The sequence below is a fragment of the Enhydra lutris genome, unplaced genomic scaffold (genome assembly GCF_002288905.1).
Source record: "Enhydra lutris kenyoni isolate GAN:26980312 unplaced genomic scaffold, ASM228890v2 scaffoldscaffold21, whole genome shotgun sequence".
NCBI classification, from domain to species: Eukaryota; Metazoa; Chordata; class Mammalia; order Carnivora; family Mustelidae; genus Enhydra; species Enhydra lutris.
The window spans coordinates 49,002,037-49,016,881 of NW_019154105.1; the positions used below are offsets into that span (position 1 = coordinate 49,002,037).

At 39.2% G+C, this 14,845-nt stretch overlaps 1 protein-coding gene across 4 annotated transcripts in view; it reads right to left on the bottom strand.

Annotated features, from left to right (window-relative positions):
* Positions 1 to 14,845, bottom strand: part of LOC111148974 (anaphase promoting complex subunit 4) — a 40,190-nt gene that overhangs the window by 14,844 nt on the left and 10,501 nt on the right. For 3 of the 4 annotated variants that reach the window (XR_002640727.1, XM_022505834.1, XM_022505833.1), the window contains exons 10-19: positions 13,412 to 13,495; positions 12,244 to 12,330; positions 11,989 to 12,075; positions 11,748 to 11,812; positions 11,017 to 11,059; positions 10,814 to 10,890; positions 9,078 to 9,178; positions 8,946 to 8,997; positions 3,077 to 3,132; positions 583 to 629 (exon numbers count right to left, since the gene is read on the bottom strand). Coding sequence is in view for 3 of the 4 variants with exons in the window: in XM_022505834.1 (XP_022361542.1) it covers positions 583 to 629; positions 3,077 to 3,132; positions 8,946 to 8,997; positions 9,078 to 9,178; positions 10,814 to 10,890; positions 11,017 to 11,059; positions 11,748 to 11,812; positions 11,989 to 12,075; positions 12,244 to 12,330; positions 13,412 to 13,495 (699 nt within the window). In the remaining variant the exon portion in view is untranslated. The remainder of the gene's footprint in view (positions 1 to 582; positions 630 to 3,076; positions 3,133 to 8,945; positions 8,998 to 9,077; positions 9,179 to 10,813; positions 10,891 to 11,016; positions 11,060 to 11,747; positions 11,813 to 11,988; positions 12,076 to 12,243; positions 12,331 to 13,411; positions 13,496 to 14,845) is intronic. The other variant, XM_022505835.1, reaches the window with a different exon arrangement.

The following is a 14,845-nucleotide window of genomic DNA, read 5'->3' on the forward strand; positions in this document are numbered from 1 at the left end:
CAGAATGGCGATCCCTTATTCATCCAGTCCACTGGAGCTAATTCTAATGCTCTCCATTTTCACAGGCCCCAGATTACCTCATCTATCTGAACCAGAGTTTGGGCAGGGGTGAGGATGAGTGACCAGAGAAATCAGGTGGGAATGTTGCCCTAGTCTGAAAGTTCTTACTTAAAGGAAATTCCACTGCCACGGTCACAATCCTTGTAATCAGAGAAACTACTGTTTACCAGACATCAGCATTGGGACTAATAGTTAAAGTACCAGATTTCCAAGGAAATAAAAATGCATTCAAAACTTAAGGAAAGTAAAGAATACAAGCACCCTACATAATACAGATTACAAAACCTTATATAAACATGAAAATTATAAAATTAGATAGCCATAGTAAAGGTATTTTGTGAGATGAAAAAATAAAATTTCTTAAAGGGAAAAAAAAAAGACTCAATTACTAAGCTGCCTTTAGGGTCTACAGCCTGACACCTTGTCAACTAGCAATGGTGTATGAATACTGAGCCAAGCAGCCAAGCTGAGCTCAGTCAGAGCAGCAGTTAACACATTGGAAAACGTACTACCACATACTACCTTATTCAGCTCTGGAAGCACGTGGTCTTCTGTCATTCTCAACATTGCTGGAAAGAGAAATCAAAAAACTATCTTTAAAGGAAAGGTACAAACCTAACTTTAATATAGATACATTTCAAAGACTAAATGTGTTTCATTGGACTAAATCTTCAATATTCAACCAAAGAAATCTTTTCACCAAGGAAAACTTATTTTCCTTCTAAAAACTAAAGTGTGAAGACTCTAAATTTGACTTGTATTTTCAGGTTCAAAAAGGCTGGTCTAACAATCCTAAACTATTATTTTTTATTTTCTCCATCAACTCAACGACGTGCACTGACCAGATTCATTCCTCTCCTAACATATGGCATTTCTTCTCTTAAAATCTGCAAACAATTCGGTCCTTCAAAAGCCTTAGAATACCAAACACGTTTCTCTCCCTTGGGTCTTTTGCTACACAAAGATATTTGCACTAAGACTTTTGTGTACATACATACACTTAAATATACGTGTATTTACAGACTCTCTAATATCTGCAGCCAATTCTTGTTGTCCTCTCCGAGGGTTGTATTTTTATATTATGTCCACCTAAGTCAAGAGGAATGCTGCATGTGTTTTTGCACTGTTTGAATATCCCTCGTAATTGCATTCGGTCAGGAATAAGCATGCTGGATGTGATTCTGCAAACATGGATTATTTTAGAAACCGTCCTTAATTAGTTCAAACTTCTAAATTATCTGAAAAACAAGCCACGATCTAGTGCACTCATTCATTCATTTATCCATCCAAAAAGTACTCACTGAGCATACTATGGGTGCTGGGGATATAGCAATACAAAAGAAGTTCCTGCCTTCATGGAGGCTACATTTTCCAAAGGAGCAAACCCAGGCGACACCACTAACAAATGACAGAGCCAGGATTATAATGAGGTCTCGGATTCTCCCATCCAGCGTGCTTTCTGCTGCCCTGCTCTAATGATAAGGTTGAGCAGTAATTCATTTCTCTCCTAATCAGGCTTCTCATTAGAGTTAGGACATGCAATAGAATATAAACTGCCTCAACTACGCCAGTAATTACAAGTAAAACCAAACCTCTTCTGTAAAAGAAAATTATTTCAAAGATCTCATTGAGTTTTAATATTGTAATTTATTCTAATCAGCATCTCTGATATTAAGCAGGCTGGCCTGATGAACACTCTGGCTCCCCATTCTGGCTAGCATTGGTACGGTTTTGAGGAGAAAAAAAAAAAGAATTTTAAATGCCAACATCTGTGGATCCCATTCTTTTTTTACCACAAGCAATTACATTACGCTGACAAATACAAAGTCTGTTTGTAAGATACCAGAATTGAAGATCTGGACATTTGTTAAAAGATGTGAGCACATTACAGATAATTTAACTTCTATTTTATTTACTCTTTAGAATTTTAACAAACGAGGAATAAATCTCATTTATAACCAAATTTTTGCCTGTGTTGGAAGGGAATGTATGCTGGATTATTCCAATGATATTAAGGGGGGGGTCACAAAAATAGTTCAAATGGACCTACATAAAATATGCACATGCTGCAGAGTAAGCATTAGAACATGGACTATGAAGTCAGTAAATCCTGGTTAACTACCCACAAATGAAAAGACGCTATGTAGAACAAAGAAAGGCAATGAGTGGTCTGCATTCAACTTAGCTACGGCACTAGTGTCTGATGGAAAGGATGCTAGAAACTTCTTGTTTGGTGCTGTTCAACGTGGCAGGCACTAACAGTGTGTGGCTACGGAGTACTTCAAATGTGTATAACGTCACTAAAAAACTGAACGTGTAACTTACATAATTTCAACTAATTTATTTATTTTAAAGATTTTATTCCTTTATTGCTTGAAAGAGAGAGAGAGAATGATGGAGAGGGAGAAGCAGGCTCCCCATTGAACAGGGAGCCAGATGCGGGGCTCAACCCCAGGATCCTGATATCATGACCTGAGCTGAAGGGCAGCTGCTTAATGGACGGAGCTACCCAGAGGCCCCGTAATTTCAACTAATTTAAAGAGCCACAGGTGGCTACTGGCTACCCTAACGGATGGCATATCTCTAGAAACGGAAGATCAAGAAACAGAACAGAAAATAAGCTACTCAAGAGCAGAGGCCAGATCTTGGCTTTTTCCCCGTCTTGTTTTAAAAAACCTAACGCCTACATAGCTGAGATGCAAAAATGTTATTTTGACCTAAGGAAAAGTTACTAGGTCAAAAAAAGTTAAAAAAAAAAAAAAAAAGGTTACCCTTCAGCAGTGAGTGACAGGGACAACCAGTGCTACAAGTGACATCTGGGGAGGCTGGGGCCGGTGGTACGGAGGGAGGAAGGCGGGCTGTGTGTTGAAAACACTGACACCCGTGAAGGGTAAAAGGCTCTACTCCTACAGTTACTTGAAATTTTATCAGAATAACTGAAATATTCTAAATTGATACACCCACAATTTTTAAAGAAGGGTGAAGGTAATAAGAATGCTTCATTCGATCAACTTACCCACATAAAGCCAGCGAAAAAATGCTTTGAAGTTTTTCATACTACTATCTATAACTCTGAAAAGACAAAAATAAAAGAAATGAGTGAAAAAATGCTTTGAGGTTTTTCATACTATCTATAACTGAAAAGATAAAAATAAAAGAAATCAAAAATAAAATTATAATGTGTGGTTCATATATCATCGTTCAATTGTTCTGGGATATAATCATCCTTATCATTCTCTTTTATCCTATCTGAAGGACATTTAAACCTTTGATTTTACAAATCAAAAACATACCTAAAAATAAAGCTTCAGAAGAGCAAGTCCTGATTCTTCTCAAAAATAAAGCAAATGACTCAGATTCTAACTGGTTATAACAGTCTTGCCACAAACTGTGTAATGGTCTTTCCCACCATTCAGTAAAGTATGAAATCCTTTTTCAACTTTGCAAACAAAAGAAGTCGGCAAAAAACCATTTTCAGCACTTTTCTCAGTTAAAAAAAATACTCACTGGTCAGCAGGAAGAAAAAACATCAACGCCAACAGAAAACCAGGATTATAAATTTGTACTATGTCACTATCTCTGCTATCAGTGGACATTATTTTTGGAAGTTGATTTTTGATGCTTATAGTAAACTGATCTCAAAAACTGAATTTCCTTGAGCTTTACAGAAATGGATTCCCCAAATTTAAGTATTAAAAGTGGAAGTCATGTTCATTTCGATGAAACTATCTTTAAATATGGGCAGGGCTATCACTTCAAAAAAAATCTCTTTAGGCTCCTATCTACAGGGTAACAACTACTCTAAGCAAGTAATAACTGCATCTTTCTTTCCTAAGATGCAGGTATTACTTGCAAAGCCCCTTCCAAGAAAGAAGTTTCATACTACTGGAGAGGTGGGTCACCATCATTAACCTAGCTCTCTAGAGGAAAACACCCGACATAAAAAGACTGCCACATTTCTGATATTACCAAGTAATATAATCAAAACTCTCTTGTGGCAAAATGAAAAAAGGAAAGAAAAGTTCCTTTCTGTCTATCCCAATCAATACTCTGACCGGCCCCTATACCCGGAAAGCAATGGTGGAGGAGAACATCAAAATTCTCACTGCCTCACTTTCTTCATCTATAACCTAAAATAACAATGCTATATTCAACTTCTTCCAGGGAGCAAAAAAGTTAAATAAACTACCTTCCGTTCATATTGAAAAGTGATCACAAAAAGCTTAGTATTTTATACCTACTCTGCAAATACGGTGAACCAAAAAATAATTCAACATATAGGAAAAGCAATGTCATCCTTCCTCTCATTTTGTCTTCTGAACACAAATGTCTCCAACCTCTACCTTCTAAAACCCCATTAAAATGATAATGGGGTGGGGGGGAGGGATGTACTATAAACTCACAAAAACAAAAAGGATGGTAGAAGAGACATTAATTTCAGAAATGTCAGAAAGGACACGTGGCTGACGAAGCTCAACAGAGGCAGTCACACGCAGAACACGGAGAGGACAACCAGCAACGGCACTTCCGGCCTGCAGAATCCCAGGGACACTTTGGACCTTGCAAATGTCAGGCTCGACAGCAGCCCTCAGGATGACACACGGGGCTGGACACAGGAGGACAAACCGAAATACAGAGCAGTCAATATGTTCTTTCCTCCTAAACATGAATGCCTATGGGTCTATGCCCCAAACAGAAATGAACAGGGTTTTCCCAAGAAAGCGCATAAATTGGGAAGAGCTGAGGTGGTCCCATGCAGGTCCTGGCGGCCCACCACACAGCTCTACATGCCTGCCCGGGTGCCAAAGCCACCCTGGGCACATAGATTCCAAGCAACTTCAAATCACCTCATGAAGAAACATGAGTAAACACTGGAGCATCGGGTATCTGAAGAAAGCTGGCAACGAGACCAAGACAAACAGATAAGTGACCCGGGAAGTGGAGATCATTCAGGGAACGGCAGGCTTATAAAAATATCTAATTAATGTCCTCAGAGATTTGAGAAGATGTCATCTACAAAGCAAGAGCACAGCTTTGAAAAATGATTAAAGAAATAAGAAAACACATTTGGAAATTGAAAGACAAGGACTTCTGTGATAAAGAACTCAATGCGACAGTTCAGGTAACGGTCAAGTCCTCCACTCACCTTGACTACTAATTCCAAAGCTGACAGCCTACACCCCTTCACTACCAACTTGAACCCTCTGACTCTCAACATCAAGCATGCCACTCACCAACAACCACCTGTCTTCCCAGGGACCTCTCTTCAGCACCCCAGCTTTCGTCTCCCTAACTACCACCTACTGGTTTCCCCCACCTCTCCTCCCTGTCTCTCACCCACACTGTGTTCCCACTTTACCCCCAAACCAGCTCCAATTCAAGGTTCATTTGAATCTTGCCCTCGCTTTAATTCCCTGGCCCCACTTTGGCTTCGCTTTGGTCACCAAGCCTAGCAAATCTAAGTGCTCACTTGCCCTGTGCCCCGGCACACTTGGCACCCCGGCTGGAGAAAAGCCAGCAGCCACGCTGACCAGGGGCATTTCTACATTCTCACAAGGGCTCCCCAAGTGGCCCTCAGCACCAGCAGCATCTGCCTGTTTCACTCACCCGTTCTTTCTCCCACTTCCCTGAAGGCAACTGGCTCACACCTTTTCCTTTATTCTTAAACCACCTCCCCACTCTTACCTCCAGCTGACAGAACATTGCCTATCTCATTAAGATGGTAAGAACAGTTGCAAGTGAACCTCCCCAAGCCTCCATGTGCCCAGATACTAGAGTCTGTGACCCTTTACACAGCCTTCTCTCCTGTAATTATAGATACACTATCTTTCCAGACCATTCCCCACATGCACCACATGGCCCTCCCCTCCCATACTCTTACTCCATCAATCCTCTCCTCTCTCCGCCATCATCAACTGTTTCCCTTCCAGAACACCCCATCATATATAAATATGCTCTAACTTCTGCCGTAAGACAGAAAAACCCAACAACTATTTGCAACCACTGGCCATTCCGTTCACAACAAAACTACACAAGAGATGATACTTGCTGTTTTCTTTGCATCTGCTCTCATTCTGCATCCCAATGGCTCCATGACTCCGTGACATGGCTCTGATAAAGGTCACCAATAATCATTTCTAGTAATACTCTGATTATCTGTTCTATTCTTGGTCTTCACCTTACCTGACTTAGCAGCATCTAACAACTGATCCCTCATTCCTTTTTACAATGTTTCCATTGCTCAGCCTATAGGATACTCACCCACTCTCCTGATCTTTTTGCTTCTTTAGTTTCCTTTGCTAGCTCCCCATCAATACCATTTCTAAATGTTGGGATGCTCATCGCTGTCTTCAGATCTATCCTCTTCTCTAAGCACACAGACTACCTCATCCAGCCTCATGGCTCAAAATAACACCAATGTGTTGATGGTTCTCAAATTGCCATCTCCAGCCTGGACCCTTCCCTTGAATATTAGTCTAATATGATCAACAATGTCTTGGACAGATACCCATGAGGGTATCTAACAGACATTTCAAATTTAATACAGCTGACACACTCATCAGGTCATCAAAATTCACGCCACTAAGGAGAAGCAGACAGATATCATTTGCCTCTGGATGTGACACCTTGAGAAGGACACTCCACCAGTTATGTATATTCTGGCCAGGGATGTATAACCTAAATCTAATTGTAAAAATACCAGATAAACCCAAATTGAGGAACGTAAGATACACATATATAATTTATATATTCTCTCCCTAGTTTTCCACATTTCAGTAAATGTCAATCCTACTTTTCCAGGTGCTCAGACCCTAAATTCATAATTACCCATAACTCTTTTATTTTACCATCCACACAATCATTTAGCAAATCCTGTTATTTCTACTTTGAAAATGTACCCAGATTCTGACCTCTTCGGATTGTAACCACCATTTCTCTCTTGGCTTCTGTCCTTGCCCTCTTTTAATTTATTCTCAAAACTAAGCAATGAACAAGAGGATCTTTTGAAAACCTAAGTCATATCCTGTCACTCCATAACCTTAATTGCTTCTTCTTACATCCAGAGTAAAAGCCAAAGTCCTTCCAACTGCCTATAGGCTCTACACAACGTGGCCTATCCTCCATGAGCTCTCTCAGCTCATCCTCTATCTCTCACACTCTGCTCCATTCACTTCAGCTGGAGTGGCTCCTGAGGCACGCTCCAAACTCAGCGCCTTCATACTTGCTATCTCTTTTACCAAATATTGATGACTTACTCCTTCCAATACCATCATCTTGGTGAGGTCTGCCCTATATAAATCGCATCCCAAAGGTCCCCCTTCCGTGCTTGGTTTTTCTCACCACTCCTGACACTATCTGCCTTGCTATGTATTTTCATCATTCAATTCTTTATCTCACCACATTAGAATATAAGACCCATATAGATTTTATTAGTTTTGTTCACTGCTATGCCCTCAGCATCTAGAATAATGTTTAAAATATAGTTAAGTACTCAATAAAGGTCCACGATGAATGACAATGTTGCATAATTCAGTTAAGAAAATTTCTCAGGAAATAGAAAAGAAACAGTTATGAGAATTACATGAAGAAAAACAGAAGACACAGGTCAGTTCACGGCCTAGTATCTGACCAACCAAGTTTCTAGAACAAAAAATCTAATTAAAAAAAAAAAAAAAAAAAAGAGGGGCGCCTGGGTGGCTCAGTGGGTTAAAGCCTCTGCCTTCAGCTCAGGTCATGGATCTCAGGGTCCTGGGATCGAGCCCCACATCGGGCTCTCTGCTCAGCGGGGAGCCTGCTTCCTCCTCTCTCTCTACCTGCCTCTCTGCCTACTTGTGATCTCTATCAAATAAATAAATAAAATCTTTAAAAAAAAAAAGAGAGAGGAGAAGAAAGAGAAAAGGAGATTACTAAAATAATAGCACAGTAGAATTCAGATTCAAATATTTTATTATCAGCACAATGAAAAGACCCACATCTAAAAACACTACTGTGAAATTTCAACATATCAAGGATAAAGAATGAAGCTTTGAGAGATGAAAAACAAAAACAAAAAAACCCTATAGAGGGATGAGAATCAGAAGCACCAGACCTTCCAACAGCGACAGAAAGACCAGCATATAATAAAGCAATACTTTCAAAGTTCTCTGAGAAAATGATTTCCCCTTCATCATCCTATACCCATTGGAAACCATCAATAAAGCGTGAAGGTAGGAGAAAAGACACAGAGTTTATCATTGCATAACTACTTCCTGAGCAAGTTACTGGAGATGTTTCCCAACAAAGTGATGAAAGGAAGCAAGAAGCAAAGGTGATTGTGATGTCTGGACCTAACCCAAGAAAGCACCAAAATGCCTGCCTAGCAGGCTGCTGGGGCAGCTACAACAGCGCATCCAGACCAGTGTGGGGGAGGGAAGGCTGGAGGAGAAATGTCAGGGAGGGAGGGGGTCCCAGGGTGTGATCCTGCCTTGGAGACAGGGGAAAAATCTAAGGATATAAAAAAGGCAAACAACACAAGAAAAGAGAAAACAAAGTCTAGGAAAAATGAAACAAACACAGAAGAATTTCTAAAACTGGATAAATAAAATAATTGCAGTATAGTTACACAATTTAGAGGTATGGAGGTAAGAACTAAAAACAGAAACAGTTACAAGAGTTCAAGGATTCCCCCTGGAGAGGGGACTCGAATGAGGACAACCGGGAGAATACAATACCGCTTTAACTGATAAGACAGCTATGTTATTGGCTTGTTTTAATCATGTAAAGGTGATAACTTTGATAAAAACTTATAAAGCCAATTTTAAGAAAATCATGACAATTTGCTGGGTGCTTGCTTGTTAGAATAAAATATTCTCACGTCAATGATTCTAGGTATCCCCAATACTTACTGAAGAAGTTCATTTGCCTTGAGTATGAAAGAACCCACAGCAGTAATAGCATCTAAAGAGAAATAAATAAGTATCATTTGTCCATTAAGTAAAGTGTGTTTAATGTACTCTACCAAAAAACTAAATTACTACCTTCAATTCCTGCAGCATCTAGTCCAAGAGGTTCATATTTTTGCTTCCATGAAGCCATTCCTTTCAGTTCACTCAAATGGTATAATAAAGACTCGGAACCGCTATCAAAACAGAGCAGAAATAAGTTATTATCATTACCATCATCAAGGTGGCAGACAGCTATGACCTCACCTAAACATTTCCAAATTTTCAGAAATAAAAACTGAAAGTAACAATTTTCTTTCTGTGAGAAATGATCATTTCTCAAACTTTTCTCTAAAAACTAGCAGAACCATCTGGCCATTCTGACGATGCAGATGAATACACAACTGCAAGATTTAATCTTACGAGATCACATTATGTTCTACAGTTGGACCTGGCACCCTGAAGACAGTCGGATGGTCATCCTATTCACCCAAAAGATATGTATTTAACATTCAACATGTATAATCTCTAACTTTAAGTCAGCACTGTGCTACATACTGGAGATAAAACAGTGACCAAAACAAAAGGATCCTTACAGCACTGACAGTCTCATGGGGAAAGGACACTCATAACCACAATCAGACATTATATCATTCCCACTATCATAAGTGCCTGGAAGGAAATGCACACCAGCGCAGGTGTAATGGAATAACCTGACCTAATCTGAGGAATTAGGGAAAGCCTCTCGGAACAAGTGAGATTTGAGTTAAGGGGTTCAAGTGAAGAGCAGGGTGGGAATATTCCAGAAGGCAAGATGGATGCACAAAAGCCCTGGGTTGGAAGAAAAAAATGTCAAGTCTGGTAAGGCCACCAGTGTGCATGAAGCAGAGAGGCAGGTGTGTTAATGCAAAAGTCTTGGTCCTGAGAGCGATAGGAAGGTGCTGGAAGTTTTTAAGGAAGAGTAACATGATCAGATCTGCTCTGGGGAATTTACTTGAGGGGCACAAATTTATTTGTGGACTGGAAACCAGGCCAAAGGCCCCTGCAGTGATCCAAGGCTGAGGTGATGCAGTAGGGGTTAGGCAACTCAGCATAAAGGGATATATTGAAATTTAAGTCAAACACTGAGCAGCCACATGCAAACTGCTTCACGAGGGAGCTGTGGATAGAAGTAGCATGAGACCTGAAGATCAGGGTCTGGCTGTGACACTTAGTAACTTCAGGCCAGTTTGGATTTCAGTTTCTTTTTGTGTGAAAGGAGGATAATCATAATCAACACCTTGTAAAAGTGTTAAATGTAAAAACACGTATCATGTTTTATAAACTGTAAAATGATAAACATAATTTCCTTGATCAAAAAAGGGTATACGGAGATGCCTGGGTGGCTCAGTTGGTTAAGTGTCTGCCTTTAGCCCAGGTCATGATCCCAGTGTCCTGGGATCGAGTTCTGCATTGGGTTCCTTGTTCAGTGGGGAGCCTGCTTCTCCCTCTGCCTGCAGCTCCCCCTGCTTGTGCGCTCTCTGACAAATAAGTAAAATCTTTAAAAGAAAAAAAAAGGGTATATGTCTTTCCAAAATATATGTCCTGGCTGTCTGGCTGAGGAAAAAAAAAACCCAGAGAGAGGGCCTACTCCAGTGAAAAGATGTTTGAAAATTATTTCAAGATGTACCATTATTGACTCTCTATATCTTGGGCATTCCAAGATTCCCTTCAAGTGCCAATGCAACAATTTTAGCTAGAAAGGCTAAAAAAGAGAGAATGACAGCTGATGAAGAACACCGACACCAAGTACATACAGACACAACACCAAAAACTTGACATCACCTTCATACCTCTGTAAGTGACTTATAACCAATTTTTGTATACTGGAATATGATGACTCTATAGACTGGCCAAGCTTCTTTAAGCCCTAAGTAAGAGGAAAAAATATATTTAGCATATAAGTAAGACACTGCATGCTGCTCTAAAAAAAAAAAAAAAAAAAAATCAAGAAAGTGCACATAGCCATTTAAAGACAAAGATAATTTAACTGCACCTTTACTGTTAACTGGTTCATTAAGAGGGTCTGAAGTTCAGCACTACAATGAAAAAGGAAGTATTTTTAGTCTTCCCTATTCAAAATGTAAATCCATCACTTAAAACTTTAAATTTTAAAAGTAAAAACAACATTTTTAAACAAACAAAAAGAAACTCCAACAAAAATTAAGACTTAAGGAACAGACAGAAAACAGAAAACAATAAAGTCCAGAAACAGACTGAAGTATACTTAAGACATACTGAATGCTAAAATGGCATTTCAAATCCATAAGGAGAAAGTGTAATAGTCAATAAATTATGCTGGGCAATTATCTAAATCTTCCATAGCATATAACCAAATAAATCACATCTGGAACATGCAGATGGAATAAAACATAAACTATAACAAAAACTCTAAACGAAAATACAGATCAATCTTTGAATACTCTTAAGATGGGAAAGGTCTTTTTAAGAATAACACTAAGGCGGATACCATAAAGGAGAAAACCGATGGGACCATAAAAAATTAGAAATTTTTTTACACATGTAGAAATACATACATATATTATAGCCACAGAAAATGATTACATTTACAAAAGATGAATAAAAAAATCAATACTATTTTTTATTCTTATGTACCAGAATTTTCTATTTTTTTACAACAAACATGAATTACTTTAAAAAAACAAAACAAACAAAACACTGTAAAAAAGGAAGAAAACACAAGAGCACCTAGTATGAGTTCACTACCTTGCTTTCCCCCATAACAGCAAGTGCATGAATTCATCCTGTACGGAAGTGGTTGTGCTCTTCTCCTAGACAAAATGGGTAACATCATGATATGTATCTTTAAAATTATAACTACATGTATAATTCAAAATTAAAACTACAGGAGCACGAATCCCTTCCTTTTCCTTAACCTTCCTTCAAATCCTTATTTAAACTGATTATCTGTCAGTTCATGGCAAGTACCCAGTCAGCTCTTCAGTACCTGTCCTGACTCTCCACTCCCCACTGGCTCCACTTCACAGACCCGTCCCCACCTAGGTTGTCCCAATGCGAGGGGAGCCTTTTCTCTCTGCGGAAAACAGTGCGAGGTTAGATCGAGCCATCTGAAAGCTTAACGTTCACCTTTTACAAACCCGACCAGTATCCACCAGGCAGCTCATCAAGTCAATGAAATGAAATGAAAGCAGCACAGCGTGCCTGCTTTCACTCCATCCAGGGGAAACTTCACAAACATTACCTGCACAAACTTGGTGAGGCGAGAATCCATCTGCATCAGTATTTCTTCCCAGGCTTCACACATACATGTTAGTGACAAATTTATATACTATTAACAAGAAGGAAACAAAATATCAGAATAGTAAAAACAAACCAAAAAAACCTACATTAAATCAATGTGCTAAGTAATACATGCTTCTTCCTGCCAACTATCTCAAAGAAATCCAGAATTTACTTTCAATCATTTTTCACTCAGCCTGTGAAAGAGAAGACCACAACTAATGCTTGATAACCACTTAACCATCAAACATTCTGAAATTAAGTTTTTATCTGGTAAAACAGACCTCCTCCAGCTTTTTTTATATATATGTTTCATGTACACTAACTGTCAAAATGCTGGTTGAGTTAGCTATTCAATTTTCAAACAAAATCCTTAAAAAGATACCATCCAGAAATCTTTGACATGTCAGGGACTGTGGCAGACTGAAAGAGAAAAGCCACAGTTCTTTGTAGCTCCTCTATCTGGATGCAGACTCGGCCTCCCCAGTCCCTGAGTCTGGGCTGGCCTTGTATCGTGCTGTGACCAACACACAGCAGAAGGGACACCGAGTCCAAGGCCTCCAAAGGCTCTGCATGTTCCCACTTGCACTCCTGACACCCGTGCTGTGGCTGCCACTTCACGAACAAGCCTGGGCTAGCCTTCTGGGACATGTCACGTGGGGAGCCACCACTGTTGAGGGACACTCAGAACAGCCAGCTGGCCAATGATGCTTGACCAGGCCCAGCTGAGATGACCTGGCCCGGATCGACAGAACCTTCTAGCTGAGCCCAGCCCAGACTAAGACTTGCGGAATCAGCTAATTTGGGGTGGGTTTTTACACATAAGAGTGAACTGACATAATGGCTGTTTTCCATAATGCTTGATTTGCAGTAAGACTTTTAAAATTCCAAAATGTTATTTCACTTAGGGGAGTATTTTTAAAATATCTGAACTACTTTTTTCTTTTCTGGTGGGAATAGATTTTCAATTAAATTCCTTTTTCTTGTTAACAGACATTACAAGATTATCAGAACAGACATTTATACCACAGATAGTTAGCTTTACAGAATGAAATTTGCAAGTGTTTTATTTATAGACTGTGAGAAACTTAAGAGCAAATATTCACATAAAACAAGCTACAAATAAATACCTGTAAAAGTGCTGAAATGTGAGTAAACTTTCTAGCCATCCTAGTTACTTCAGGTAAGAAAGAGTACAGTAGATTGGTTTCAAGCTGTAAAATCAAAATAAAGTGAGTTACAATCACACACACACACTTCTTTTAAAGATAAATCAGTCCCAGCTCAAAAAAAGAAATCCTACAATTTAAAGAGTTAAAGTCAAGGTCTAAGTATGTGTCAGAAAGACCATGTCTGAATTCTGCTATCTTTGAGCCTACTACTTTGAAGACTAACAGAAGAGAACTTTAGGATTTTCTAATCTGACATGTTTACCTGTGCACAGATCAACCCTCCCTAAGTTTGCAGTGCCATCTCCATAACTAGATAAATACAATCTATTTTGTAAAACTATTATGATAAAATTAAAAAACGATTACAAATATACATATAAAGTTTTAAAGAACTATATGCTACTGATAAACACAAGTTACGTATCCATTACAATGAAATAAAAATCGTATCTTTAAAAAGCTATTATTTAACAAAATATCCATTCCAAACTTCAAAGAAATAGCAAATCTTCTTATTACAGCACCAAATGCAATCCTAGAAATCATATTTTCACAGAACCCTAAGCTGAAGCGCAAATGTGACCAACTATTCCGGGCAATTAGGAAGTCAAGAGCTCCCTGGTGCTATGAATACAACAACAAATACTGGAAATCATCAGACAGAGTGCACAATGCATCTTTTTGTTCTATTTTTGTTTAGAATTTGTGCATCCTTAGGTTAAGCAGCAGGGTTATCTAGCACAAAAATCTAGGGAAGGGGCACCTGGCTCAGTTGGTAGAGTGCAACTTGATCTTGGGGTTGTGAATTTGAGCCCTTTGTTGGGTATAGAGATTACTTAAAAATAAAATCTTAAAAAAAAAAAAAAAACACCTATCTAGGGAAGACTTTCTTAAAGGCAAGGCTATAATCTAAATACTCTATAGGAGCCCACATGGCTTCCATATAAACAGCACAGAGTACAAAGCTTTTCCCAACGTTAAATGATCATCTGACACAAGAGGCAACGTGCTGGTGATGAGCACGGACCCTGGAGCCACACTGCCCAGCATCACTTCCATGTGAGTTATGCCGAGCAAGTTCTGCAGTTTCTACTTATCTATAAAATGGGGATAATAATAGGACCTACCTATTAGGTTGCTGTGAAGATTCAAATGAATTATACTAAACTACTCAGTACTTCGCACATATTAAACAACTGATCTGTATTAGCTTTTATTAGTATTAGGATCAGAGTCCCTTTTCTTTATTTTTAAAGAATTTATTTATTTGACAGAGAGGGGACACAACCAGGGAAATAGCAGGGAGAGGGAGAAGCAGGCTCTCCCCTGAGCAGGGAGCCTGATGCAGGGATCAATCCCAGGACCCTGAGATCACCACCTAAGCTGAAGGCA